Here is a 14,799-nt window from a genome sequence, read left to right as displayed (position 1 = left end):
GCCCTGCTTGGGCGCCATTTTGGAGCCAATACGAGTCGCTTGACTGATACAGGCCGCAGCCATCTCTGGATGTGAGAGTTCTACCCAGGCGTTGGCCTGGAGCTATCAGGAGCTGCCCTTTCACCATACAGTCTGCTATATCCAGCATCATCATCGGATCAGATAAGTAATTCTGCCAGTATATATGGGACAATGACTGCCATATGAGTGCCTCTAGTTGCCTATATGTGATTTTTGCCTACACTGCGCCACACTTCAGGCGGTCTGATGGGACTGTGATCTCTATAGCAGTCTTTTGGAAATACTACACAGCTACCTACAGGCCACATATATGGCTGCAGACCTATGTGCATCTGACTGGCAGGTTTATATACGTGTGTACCCATGTGGGATGTGATGGATGTTCAGTTCAAGATTCCTTACATACAGGATTGAATGGGATTTCCAAATGCTCTGTCTTGGATGGCTTTATCTCATATATATTCTTAACATCTGTATACTGTCCATGGAGATGATCTACATGCAATGACATTATGGCTTGCTGGTGCCACAACTAAAGCAATCTTTTTTTCCTGTTAACTACTACGTGACAGGGTTTGGCTCTATGGACATGTGTTCAATGCAGCTATTTCTGAAAATGCTTCTTGCTGCCTATGGTTCCATTCATTATATTTTCATGTAATTATCCATGCGGTATAGGCCCTATACACAATAAGTGGTTTAGGGCTGCGGCTATTAGTCCCCGGTCTCCCTATATTCTATGAATAGCATATTTGATCATATTGGTCACACTCTTCTATACTCTGTGAGTGGTTATAACCATATCTCCTTAATACATGCTGGTTTCCTCACAGTGACTGGTCAAGGGTGTTCCCAATAAGTTTACTATACAATGGGTTCTATACCCTCTATGGTTGTGATATTACTAGCCCCATTTTTTGACCATATTGGTTGCGCCATATTTTGCCCTCTGTGAGTGGTTATGACCATACTATCATACACAACTGGGTCTCCTCACGGGTGCCGGATATTGGCGTTGCCAAGGCTCAAAATATAGGTTTTCTTAGGATTTATAAACATGTCTAACCGAATGGTTTACTGATTTACCCTATTGGGCTTTACATTTCTTGGTATCCAACCTGTGATCAGTCAAGTGTGACTAGCTTTTGATGGTTAATGTGACCCGATCTACTTTTGCTAATATGCTATTCTAGTAGGGACCTTCTCCTACTGTCCCTGACAGTTGCAGCACATAGTATTGTCTCCCAACAATACATAATTTATGACAGGCCAACTCCTGACATAATTTGATTATACATGTGTGTGCCTTTTTATTAAAATTTATCTATAATAAAGTGCAGTTTTTGAGCAGCATATACTGGTTTTTGTTCTCTTCTTCTGGTTTTTCTTTAAAGAGACACTGAAGCGAAAAAAAAATATGATGAATTGGTTGTGTACTATGAATAATTACTAGAAGTTTAGCAGCAAAGAAAATATTCTCATATTTTTATTTTCAGGCATATAGTGTTTTTTCTAGCATTGCATCATTCTATAATATGTGCAGATTACACAACACTCAGCATTCAAAATGATTCTTTCAGAGCAGTCTATGAACTAATGACCTCTCCTCTGGCAGAGGAAAAGTAAATAGTCCAGGAACAGTTGAGATAATAAAAGCCAGATAACAGCCCTCTCCACGACTTTGAAAGTCGCAGAGCTTAATTGCTTTTTTGCATAGAGATAACTGGAGTTTCTTAACTCTTCCTGTACTGGAAACAATTAGACTGATGTATCTGATCTTAATGTTTTATTTCTTAGCTGTACTACACATACAAATCATAATATCATAATTTTTTTTTTTTGTTGCTTCAGTGTCTCTAAGTATTTATATGGCACCGACATATTACACAGCGCTGTACAGAGTATATTGTCCTGTCGCTAACTGTCCCTCAGAGGGGCTCACAATCTAGTCCCTACCATAGTCATGTCTTTTTATGTATTATACGGCGTATGTATCGTAGTCTAGGGCCAATTTAGGGGGAAGCCAATTAACTTATCTGTATGTTTTGGGGATGTGGTGGGAGGGACCTGGAGTGCCCGGAGACACAGGGAAAACATACAAACTCCTTGCGGATGCTGACCTGGCTGGGATTCGAACCGGGGATCCAGTGCTGCTTACACCTGAAAGTCCAACCTAAGGCAAGGTTACAGTGAGTGAGTTGCGCTATTGACACTCGACTGCCACAAGCGTTGTTAAGGTAACATTACCATAGCAACGCTCATGCTACTCAAGTACCCCCAAGTCAAGGTGATAGTGTAACGGTGGTAACAGTAATATTGCTTTAAGCTGTCTGTGCACATCGGTACTACGACAATTGTGGAAGTGGATCAGCAGGCCAACCAGGCAATATGCATTATTTAAAAGGAAATAACTGTCTTTTACCTTGGGTTCACTTTTAAAGGTTAAGCGCCAGCAAGGCATTAATTTTCAGTGTGAAAGCGGAGTTAGTAGTCCAGAAAGGGTTAAGGTTAGGCATCAAGAACAGGGTTTTAGACACACTTAGGAGTTTCAGATTAGGAAGAGGAAGATCATTGAAGTGATTGGATAGGGTTAAACTAGAAGTTGGTGAAAACCACTTATTACATGACAAAAATTGCATAGCAGATTTACAAAACTATCTAAAACTACTAATTGTGTAGCCTGTTATCAGCACCCTATCTTGTCACACCAAATCCGAACGTTGCCTCCAGGTGTCCCTAGCCACCTCCTCAGAGGAAAAAGGCATGCTAACGGTGAGAGGTACAACGTTCAGCCTACAGCAGAGCCCCCAATTTCAGTCAGACAAAAAGTGATAGCAAAGCATTTAAGTAGGGACACTAAAGGCCCATACACACGTCGGATTTTTGCGAACGACCCGTCGTTTGAACGTTTCGTCGTTCGCACGTCAAATCCGGCGTGTGTACAGTCTATCGTTCGGGTGATAAGACTGGTTTTCAGCGATCCGCCCGGCGGATCGTTCAGGACCAGTCTTATCGCCCGAACGATAGCCTGTACACACGCCGGATTTGACGTGCGAACGACGGAACGTTCAAACGACGGGTCGTTCGCAAAAATCCGACGTGTGTATGGGCCTTAACTAATAGAAAGTGATATCTAATCCCCACCCCATCCAAATCTTGTCTCTGGAGTTTGTTAGCTTTTGGCTGTAGATACTAGGATTCATGAGAAATTGCTATATGAATGTGCTGAACTATAAAACACCGTGTTCTTCCTCTAGATACTCTTGGAAACCGCTTGGAAGCAGAAGGAGATAGAAGACTGTCTGCTCAGGCATGCTTGTGTTACATATCCTCTGGTAATGTGGACAGATTGGCAGAATGCTGGGTCAGAACCCATGAAACTTCTACACCACTTGCACTGCAGGTGAGGCAGATTTGTGCAGAGCTTGTATGAGTTGTTTAGTCATGTCCACATAAGATACTAGGATGAATTGCTAGATTTATAATCGGAAGCTGCCTGTCATTCACTACAGCATTCTAGTTTTTGGAATAAACCATAATATATAGGCCAAGGTTTCTTTGGCTAATTGGTTGGTTCATTCATCCCTTAGTGCATACATGTCAAACTCTGGCCTGCGGGCCAAATTTGGACCTCAGAGCCATTAAAGTTTGCCCTCAAGTGGTTTCCCAACTTTGCATTATGTTTGGCCCTCTCTAGACCACCAAGGAAGCCATATTGGAGGTGAAGCCCTAGAACGCCAGGAAAGTCATATGTGGGAGGTAGGTGGAAGCACTAAACACTAGGGAACTGTATAGGGGAGGGTGGAGGCCTCTGGATACCAGGGAACTGTAAAGGGGAAGGCGGTCCACTAGATACCAAGGAACTGTATGGGGGGGGGGGGGCATTAGACCCCTGGAACCTTTTATAAGCGAGTATGGTGGCCAGTAGACATTGAGGTTGGCCCACGACTAGGTCCCAGTGTACAATTTCGGCCCAATTTGTATTTGAGTTTGACATCCCTGCCTTAGTGGAACCCTACTTGTATCAAATAACCAAGGTTCATGAATTTGCTGATCTACCCTGAAATTCCAAAAAGATGCACTCCACTCATTTCACTTGTCAGTTCTAACAATATTGACATGTACAGTATAAGAATGATGGCTGTCCTCACGTACAGCATCCACATACTAGAATGGATGTGCAGTTGAAAAATGAAGCTCTGTACATCACAATAGGCTGAGAGCAAACTGTGAGATTTGATTACTAGTGGTTCTGCGTCTTATATTGTCCATATGCTGTGTGCAGCAATTATTCACTCCCCTCTAACTTCAGTACTGAGCGGTCTCTAAGCTGGGACAAGACTGAATCATCTCTATACGGAGTATGGGGCTAATAAAAGCAGCATAACAGCTTATACTGTGAGAAGTGTCAAGAGATGTGGTTAGAGTGCAATTCTGTGGTTGTTCAGGGTGTATGTGGGGCACAAAGCTGCTGTCACACAGTGGAGCTTTTATCAGGTACCAAAAAATGGAAAAGAGCAGGTCTTGGGCTTTCCCATCACCTCTGATGTGATAGTGACTTTGATGCCATTACTGAAGGTAAATATTTTGTATGAAAGGAAAATCCTGAAGAAAAATACACATGTATTAATATGTTAAAACACTTCACTAATATAGCATTTCATTAAATGTTTATTGATGGCCCCTAGTTACATAGTTATTTTGGTTGAAAAAAGACATACGTCCATCGAGATCAACCAGTAGTAAAGTAAAGTAGTTGCTTGTTAAGGTTTAACTGATTTAATTTCAACCTATGGAGAGGGAAGGCTCTTGGTCCTAGAGCCTTCCCACTCCTCTCACGGTCCCCTCGTTCTAGCGCTGTCATCCCCTTTAGCAGTAATTGACTGATCATTCAAATACTGCTCTGTGCCACCACTTGAAAGTTCGGAAGTCTTTGGAATGAGGTGACAGCACTGAAGCGAGCAGACCAGGAGAGGAACGGGAAGGCCATATAGGACCCAAACCCTTCCCTCTCCATAGGTAATTATCTGGTTTTTTGTTTGTTTTTCCAGTTGACGCTAGCATTAAAAGAACAAGTAGCAGAAAAACTAACATTTGAGGGCCTGTACATGTTTTTGATTGTTTATAGTAAAAGTATTAATTAACATGTCTTTGTTTCTAATGTTTATTATAGGACCTAGTGGAAAAAACCATGATACTAAGGAAGTCCATTGAGTTACTTAGAGGGACAACGCTATCTACACAAGGTCCTGTGCTTGTAGAGAAGTTGGCACAATATGCTAGCCTGCTGGCATCTCAGGGGAACCTAACTGCAGCTATGGGCTACTTACCCGAGGATTCTGAGGAGGTACAAATACATATGCCTTTTAAGCTAGGTTTGTATTACAATGGGATTGTGCCATGGACAGTCAGAGGATCCGATGTCATTGGCCACAGCACGACCCAGTGGTTCTCGCCACTCTATTTCCGTTGTAGTGGACATGTCATAGATGGCATTTCTGTCTATATAAGAATAGTTGTGCAGGACAGGACTTTGCGTTCCGTCACTGCAATAGACCTGTCCAAAGCTGTCTGCAATATAATCATAACGGTGCCGAAAAGTCACTTTGTGAGTTAAGAGTACGATGGAAAACCTACAGTGAACCATACAGTATATTGGAAGTATGCTTCACTGCCACTGTGTACGTGCACATAGTTTGGTAAATGCACAGCATGCTGCCCGTTATTCTGGTGGAAACTATCGCACTACAACCAATGTAAAGGCACCATAGACATATAATTGCAATGCATTGGGATGCAATTATATTGTCCATTGCAAGAACCTTAAAGGGAACCTTAACCGAGAGGGATATGGATGTTTCCTTTTAAACAATACCAGTTGCTTGGCAGTCCTGCTGATCTCTTTAGCTGCAGTAGTGGCTGAATCACACACCTGAAACAAGCATGCAGCTAATCCAGTCTGACTTCAGTCAGAGCACCTGATCTGGATGCTTGTTCAGGGGCTGTGGCTAAAAGTATTAGAGACACAGGATCAGCAGGAGAGTCAGGCAACTGGTATTATTTTAAAAGGAAGAATCCATATCCTTATCAGTTTAGGTTCCCTTTAACATCAGATCCGTCAGCATGTGCTTTTATCTGTTGTGATCCAATGATTGTATTTCCTCATTGGGCATTTTTGTAACGTATTGTATTACACCAAAAAAAAGTTATAAATAAGACTAAATAGCTACAGGATAAATTGTGAAGTACTGCGGAAGTAGACCCATTGGGAAAGCAGTACAGGCCACATGACCACCATTTTATTTCCTCAAAATTACTAGCAAACATTTGTAAACACTTAAACCAAGAATCTTATATTAGGGCTGTAGAGGAAAAAGGGGGGTGGTATCACATTAATATATAGTTCTCAGCCCTGGGCAGGAGCTTTAATGTGCATTACTGGACTTAAGTTTAATCTGCACCACCTAATGTATATACATAATGGATTAAAAATTTTAGTGACAAATCTGTTTTCACGTTTTGTGTTCTTTGTGTTACGTTAGAGTAATTTCTAACTCGTTCTATCGTTTGTCATTAGAGTTCAGTCCACGAGCTGCGAGATCGACTTCTGAGTGCCCAGGGCCAGGCTGTGAATGGGCAGTCATCTGCCTCCAAGTTGCCCAGCACATATCCTTCTCCTTCAGCCAAACCAAGCAAAGCACCAGATATCCCCACATACAGAGACCCAAGTATACAGGTGTGTCAGGACACATTATATACACAGTATGTTTACATCTAGTCTGATAGCCAAGCCTCTGATGAATTTGTGTAATGTGTTATTATGCTTTCACCTCAAGGTGGCAGCACGGACACCCATCTGGTTTATTTATGTAGTAAATGGAAGCATTGACATTTTTAGATATTTATGAACTTGAAATATGCTGCCATACTTTTATTCATCTCTTCCATCTGACTTGAACTCAGTAGTTAAACACAAGTAGTTATGGAGCAGTTTTGAGTGAGAAAATAAGAAAAAAAAATAAGTTAGAACTTTGTTTTATATTTAGCACCTCAGAAGTTTTTCATTTAGCAAAGCCCTTTGGACCTTGTTCAGTAAACTTTTTCTCCTGAGTTTTCTTGTAACCGTTGTCTACAAAGCACATTCTCAGTATTCAGCACTGGAAAGGTACTGAAAGGTTGATAGAAAAACAATACCAAATTTTCATGAAGTAAAATGACACCTGCAACAAAGAAACTGGGTCACCTTGTCCTTGTAGTAATTTTCCTGAAGTCTCAACACCAGTCCCTGAATAATACAATAAGGCACCTTTCACACATGACATAATTTGCATATGCATTACAATTTTGCAAATTTGTGTTCGCTGCGTATCTAATGCAAGTTAAAAGCATTGCATTTCACAATGTTATTCAAATATTCGCACCAGAATTTTCTGAAGAAAAAAGGATTTGGATGCCAAAAATTGCAAAATGCAGAATCGCAAATATGAAAAAAGTGGAAGAATACAGCAGGGAACGTAGTTGTGAAATTGTGCACATTTTGCTGTCTATTGACGCACACACACTACGAGAGAAACCTCCCATGTGTGCTTACAATCTAAAAAATCTAAAAGCAGAGCTAAACTCTTGCATAGAATGAAAAGTCTTTATTCCAAGTATAGTTGCTGAAGAAATCCACTGCTTTTTTGTTCTGTGGTTGTTTAACCATATCAAAGTGTCTAATTAGTTCTCATCAGCAGCTGTGAATAGACTGCAGGAGCTCTGCCCAGGTCTCCTGATACAGTAAACACTGAAGGTTAACCCTTAAGTGCTCCCTGCAAAGTGAAACCAAATTCTAAATGTCATGATGGTTTTTAGGCTTTCCATAAATTGTAAAGAAGTATATTTTGTTCAAAATTGTTATCAATCTGTAGCTAATCTTTTAGAGCAGAGGGGACATTTTGAGTTTAGTTCCTCTTTAAATTTATAACCACAGCAAAATGTGCTTTGACTGAACTCAGCAAGGTTGCTGGATTAATGCTACGTACACACTTGCGATAACTATCGTTTGCAAGGAACGATAGTTACCTGACGAATGATATTGGAAAGATTGGAATGCAACGATGAGATGCAGCGATCATCATACACATTTTAACGATCGTTCTCGCAGAAAAGAACGAACAGAAGGATATGTTGCGTACATATTTAGATAAAATAAAAAAAAAAAAACCTGACATGAAGTTACAATAGATACAAATATATGATTGTTAACTTGAAAACAAAGTTTAATTGAAATGAGCAATGTAACAATCTTTACGGGCAGCGCTACAAAGGAAGTACTGAAGCTGGGCAGAATTCAACGCAGGCGCATTGGCCCTTGTAACGATCGTTCTCGGCCGATGTCTGTACACACTATAGTTTTGTACCGATTGTCGGTAGATACGATTCGTCAGGTTGGATATTTCCATCTTCCCGATGTCGTTCTTTTGTCCGTGTTAATGATCGTTTGGTAAAGTTCTTTCCCCGAGTGTCGGTGGAATGATCGTGAATTAGCTGTTTCAAACGACCGTAGTCACCAGTGTGTAAGCAGCATAAGACTGTCGTTGAGGCATGTGAAACAGGCTCTGCATTGACTGTGTCTGTCTGGCAGGGAAAGGCTGCAGGTGGGTGATAAGACTTGTCAGCGAAGCATGGCACATTAATCATCTCTGCTTTGGCAGTCACAATTATAGGCATGACTGCGTAAATGCTTTTAGGATGAAAAAAAGCTATAAATCTATGGCTGGTCCCCTGATCATATCATTGTCCCTACTAGGTGCACACCATTCTGCCTCAACATTAAAATCTGTAGCAGGGAAAGTGAATAACATTGATTATCTGCTACCAATCACCTGTAATGCTAGGTACAGACCATACAATTTTCTGGCAGATTTACATGCCAGATTGATTATTTCCAAAATGTCCGATCTGAATTTTGATCGATTTTGAGCAAGGAGGACAGGGCCGTGAGTGATGACCTGGGTTTATAAATGCAATAACAAGCCACTCCTGGACATGGATACCATTTATTTACAGATCGATTTTATACTAGTCACATATTGGCACAAGAGTTAATAAAAGAAAAAAAATCACATAACTGGAACGGTCATGCACAATTGTAAAGGTCTACCAAGTGAAATAAAAAGATTGAAGAGTTGTGAAGTTCGTGCCTGGAAACTTGACAGTGAAGAGATGGTATTGGCATGGAAGGATAAGCGTATTATATACATGCTTAGCACTTTCTACCCTGCTACTACAACACAGTAGAGAAGAAGGAAAGGTGGAGTAACTGAAAATGTTGAGAAGTCCACAGCAGTCGTAGAACATGCTAAACACATGGGAGCGGTTGACCGATTTGATCATTTATGCCAGTAGTTACTCTTTCAACAGTAAGTCACTGAAGTGGTGGAGGAAGACCTTTTTTGGTTGTTGGAGCTGGCAGTAGTGAATAGGTTCATAATTTTTAACCAGTTGCATCCACATGAACCAAAGGATCATATCAGCTACCGCAGGAACTTTATTCTTGAGCTGGTTCGCGAACAACAACGAGCCTCTAGGCCTCCGCAGCGATATGGCCGCCCTTCTTCATTGGACGTGGAGGATTGTCTAAATGGTAGACAGCATTTCATTGCTTTAATGCCCAATCAAAATACCAAAGATTGCACAGTGTGCAGTGACAGGAAGACACCAGGTGGCAGGCGTAAAACCACCTATTATTGCGAAACTTGCTCACGCAAGCCAGAATTACACCCAGGAAATTGCTTTAAAATGTACCATACCCTGGCCAACGTTTCTGCTACCAGCCACTAGAAGATGCCAAACGTTATGTGTTCTTTAAAATAAGACATACCATGTTACTATGTTGCATTCCATGTTGGAAGAGTTCATTTACACTCACTGGAAGGGTGCATTTCTGTAAAAAAACAAAACTACTGCCTTTAGGAAAAGGCTCCGGGTGGAAAGGGTTAACCTGTCTGATCAGATCCCACAGAAGAGCTACTGTACCATGGCAATATATAAATAAAAAGGGAAAATCTCTTAAATTTCTAATTGGGCAACACAATAAAGCCATTTTATCGAAGTTTGAGAAGAGTGACAGTTAATGCCCAAGTAAATACTGTAATCACTGATTTGAAATGACTGATTTTCTGTTTTATAAAAATACCACTTTAGAAAAGCATATTAGATTACAATACAGATGCATACTGTGTAAGATATTATTTCTTTGATGAAGGAAGACCAGACAAACTAGTAAGTCGCTGCTATTTAACCAGTTTTTCTGCTTTTTTGTTTAGGGTTTATCCCAACCTCCAGTTAGCACTGGAATTCCACCTCAGCTGCCAGTGCCTTCACTATTCACACCTCAGCCAATGCATACGTCAATGGGGCCTCCTCCATCCATCCCATTCCAGCCTGCCACTGGCCCTCCTGCCAATGCCTTCCAAAGGACTGGAGCTTGGCAGCCTTTCCCAGCACAACAGCCACAACCAGGTAAGTAACAAGAAGAGAGAGACAATCGAGAGCCCCCAATAGTGTATTATCGTTTGAATGATAAGCATAGGTTGAAGGACAATTCAAGTTATACTCACAAGTCTGGGTTGCCGAATTAGGGCAACCACTTCAATCGCAGACGAGGAGATTAGACCTGTCCTCGTTCAGGTTAAGAAGTCGCTCTCCGTAGGAGGAAAAAAAGAGGGTGTCAACACCCATCCACCAGGTGGATCAGTAAGCACTATTAGTATACGGAGGCGCCAATAGAGTAAAAAGGTGTCAATTCAAAAACAATAATAAAATTGTGGGTGGCAATATGGACTTGCTCACCCAACAAAAAACACAAGCACTGATTCAGTGTAGTATAAAACATACAATTTTAATTACTCCTCATAAAAAACAGTTTGCAACGCGTTTCACGGGTCCCAAGCCCGCTTCCTCAGGCAAAAATTTATACAGGCAGGAGCAACTGAAATACAAACATAAATGACAAGAAAAAAAAACTATGTAATAGCACACACAACCAGGTAAGAACTGGCATTGGAATATCCCCAAACAACTCACATTACTGCTGCTCCATTGCTTGAGCTGTCAGAATTCCAAAGCCAACCTCCCATACAATGCTTCTAATATGGGGGGGAAGGGGAGCATGCTTTATTTTTGGCTTTGATATCTGGCGATTTCGATTAAAATGAGCAAATTTGTCAGATATTGAATCCGTGACATGGCCATTCAATGCACCTCCCAACTGACTTCACCCCAACCTTTCCTCCGACTTGCGGTGAGTGCTCAGCCATCACACTGGCCTGACTCCTGGCCTACTCCTAGATCTTTTTGAATTGTTGACATGAGCACCTGTACCATGTGACACCATCGTATGTACTGACGTCATTACATGCAGGGTACAGGCGCTCGAGGTGGCAATTCAAAAAACCGCCAGACACAGGTGGCAAGGAGTCACACTAGTGTGACAAGTGATTATGAAGCACTCACCAAGGGGGGCACATTACATAAGGGGGCGGGTGGCAGCGCTAGGACAATTTCCAATAGATTTCATGCTGAAATCTGTCTGCAGTGTGTGGGCAGGCAATAGATCTCTCTATGATCAGATTTGATCAGCGAGGAGTCTATCTGATGGTAGATTTGATTGCCATCTGACCATGTATGGCCACCTTCTGACTATCATAGTGATTAGATCTTGTCTGAGGGACTAATAACACAATTATAGACTGTAAGGTGCTGCGGAAAATGTGAACACTACATAACAGTACATGCCTAATAGTAGTGCTGGAGCTTCGGGTCTAGCAGGATTGCTTGGAAAACCATAACTCAGCTCCAGAATATTCTGCAGAGCACAATAAGCTAATGCATTTCAGCCTATGACTGAAAAATACATATAGTGACACTTTTATAAAATAAGTACGGCAGGGGCGTAACTAGAAATCACAGGGCCCCCCTGCAAAATTTTGGATGGGGCCCCTTCCCACCTTCTCTCTGTGCACAGGCTTTTCAAGCATCCCTACAGGACACAGCACTTAGAGGGGTAGAAGGGCTGGGGCCTTGAACAGGCTGTACACAAGAGCCCGCTGAACACTGAATACGGACTATCTAAAAATATTTGTCTGCAAAACTTTGCATGATTCCTTATCAGTGGATGAGCAGATGCAGTCATTAGAACAATTGTGCAATCTTCCTCTCCTTATCCTTAGTTGTCAGTCTCACAAAACGGGGCCCCCGATGGCTTCTGGGCCCCCCTGCAGCTGCATCCCTTGCAGGGTCTATTGTTATGCCCCTGAAGTACGGACACCTGCATATGTATCAAGCTGACATCGCCTTCTGTGGGAATATACAGTAGAATTACAAATAAAATTGTTAGTAAAAGATCAACGTGTGTTCCTGACTAATATTTTAATTCTCATTCATGAATATGTAAAAAAAAGCTTGATGGTATATTTCCTGTTGGTGGAGGTGCAGTAAAACTGAATGTTACCCATACACATGGCACAAGCATATTCAGCAATCCTTCTTGTACTAAATAGGTCAGAGGAAAGAGGAGAGCTGCTCTCGTTTCTGTAATCCTTGCCCAGCTATAGGTCTGATGAGGGGGGGGGAGGGGTGATTTACTAGGTGGCTGGTAGGTATGTATGGGCTCCCATCTTATTTAATCCGTCTTGCTGGCAGCGCATCCAGAATCATGTGGTTTAGCTTTCCGTTAATAGAGATTAGCGGGGGACATGCATTTAAGAGGCCGGTTCCATTATGCGCAATGTAACTTTGAAAGAATATTTTAAAAGTTGTATTACTGTCCGATTTTAGGAGAATGCAGATTTTGAAATCCCTGCCGTTCCTTGGACTTCAGCAAGCTGTGCCCTTTCTCTGATTGAATTCTGCCATAATTGCTTTCGCTCGCACAGTGTAGGCCCTGCGTAACATCCTTTCTGCATGAGGTCTGTCACTCTTTGTCTGTTATCCATTTAGATCGCTGAAAGCCTGGTGGCAGGTGGGTGGGGAACTGGTCACATCTCAAGTGCTTAATCCGCCAACTGTTGCCAAACACTCCAGTGGCTGTGGGAGATTTCTGCAGGTCCTTGTTGTGGTTTTGTTTGAACACAATCCTCCTGTGTTAGCTCTTTGTGCCCACTTTTTACAAGGAGCTGGAGGTATAATAGCGGTGGGGAAATAGGTTTTCTCCTGGCCTGTGACTTCCAGGGCTGTAGACAAGTGTATTAATGAGAGAACTTGTCTGCTTGACTTTCTGAATGATGAGGTGGGCTTGTTCTGATTTCCAGCTATTAACCCTTGCATGCCAAGGAAGCAGCGGGAAATTCGGGTCCCAGTTATTTCTTGCTACTCTAGAAAAGTTTTTAGAGTAGAAATATTTTTGGTTAGAGGTCTTGGGTCGTCGACTAGCACCGACTCTGTATTTCCCCTGCAGGAAAGTCTAGTGTCAGGGAGGATGGCAGCTGAATGGTCACAAAATTAGTGCGGAGACCCAATGGGAAACCCTATCCATGCCACCAACCGAATACGATAAGTAAAGTTGCGTGAACAGAGGTGATAGGTGAAGCAAGTGCCGTGCCTGAAGCGCTGTGGGTGAGGGTCTTGGCCTGCAATTTTCTGGTGATGTTTCCTGAGGGGCATAGCTCCCAACTGTCCCTTTTTTGAAGAGACGGTCCCTCTTTGGGAACTAAATCCCTCTTTCTTCCTCATTTGTCCCTCTTTCAGGACTCCTGTACAGATCTATGTAAATATTTGTTTTTAATGTGTTTGATTGACTCTGTTATATAATTTAAATTGATATATTTCCTATTTTTAAATGTTAAAATGACAGAGAACGAATGTTGCTAGAGAGGACCAGTGTGATTTGAATTTTAAAACTTCATATTTTGCTTCTGAATTCTTTCTGGTATCAGTGACTATGGGTGGGGTGGGAGTGTGATTAGTGGTGGGACTTGTCCCTCATTCTCAAGTTTGGAGGTATGCTGGTGGCCATTGAGCTGCCATCTGTGGACTATATCAGCTGTTCATTTTGTGAATGAATCAGCGGCCATCCTATCTGACAGTAGACTTTTCTGCAGGGAAATACAGAGCGGTTTTTGGTAGACAGCCTTAGGGCTGGTTCAGACGGGCGTTTTTGTGGCATTTAACGCAGCGTTTCAGACGCAGCGTTTTTTGGGATCTACTGCCATCCCATGCAAGTGAATGGGAGCGTTTAGAGCTGGCTTTTGCAGGCTTTCATGAAAGCCTGGCAGTAGATCCCAGCGTTGCGTCTAGTCTCAAAAGCAACATGCTGCTTTCAGAGGCAGTAAACGCGAGGAAACAATAGCAGAGACCAGAACTGCTAGCCTTGAACGCTTTTCAAAAGCTTTCAAAAGCTAGCTTTTAAACGCTGGCGTTTAAACGATGGCATTTGAACGCAATGCCAAGCAAAAGCTCAGCAGACGCCCGTGTGAACCAGCCCTAATACGTATTGTTTGTTTTCACTTCAGGTTCATTTTAACTTAGAAGGGGGTGGGCTTGAAGTAGTTAATGTAAGGCTAGGTTCACAGTGGCGCGTTGGAACTCAACGAAACGGGAAAGCCGTTCCACGCTTTATCTGGCTGATGCATCGCATACAGTCAGTGAAAAGTATGCTTCACTGTCATTGCACTCTGTTTTTCTGTAACGCACTGCATGCAGTGTGTTAGGATGCCCCACCACAACACCACACTGTGAACATGGCCTAAGTGGTAGCTTATTAAGCTACATTTCAAAATGAACTTACACACTGAT

The 14,799-nt window shown here is 42.2% G+C and overlaps 1 protein-coding gene across 4 annotated transcripts in view; it reads left to right on the top strand.

Annotated features, from left to right (window-relative positions):
- The window catches only part of SEC31B (SEC31 homolog B, COPII coat complex component), a 109,503-nt gene that overhangs the window by 72,275 nt on the left and 22,429 nt on the right, over nt 1–14,799 (top strand). For all 4 annotated transcript variants that reach the window (XM_068257876.1, XM_068257875.1, XM_068257874.1 and 1 more), the window contains exons 17-20: nt 3,279–3,424; nt 5,195–5,368; nt 6,599–6,757; nt 10,332–10,527. In XM_068257876.1, the coding sequence (XP_068113977.1) occupies nt 3,279–3,424; nt 5,195–5,368; nt 6,599–6,757; nt 10,332–10,527 (675 nt within the window). The remainder of the gene's footprint in view (nt 1–3,278; nt 3,425–5,194; nt 5,369–6,598; nt 6,758–10,331; nt 10,528–14,799) is intronic.

Source organism: Hyperolius riggenbachi, chromosome 10 (genome assembly GCF_040937935.1).
Source record: "Hyperolius riggenbachi isolate aHypRig1 chromosome 10, aHypRig1.pri, whole genome shotgun sequence".
Lineage (NCBI taxonomy): Eukaryota > Metazoa > Chordata > Amphibia > Anura > Hyperoliidae > Hyperolius > Hyperolius riggenbachi.
The sequence above is the reverse complement of the archived record's forward strand: the minus strand, read 5'-3'. Positions and strand labels throughout refer to the sequence as shown.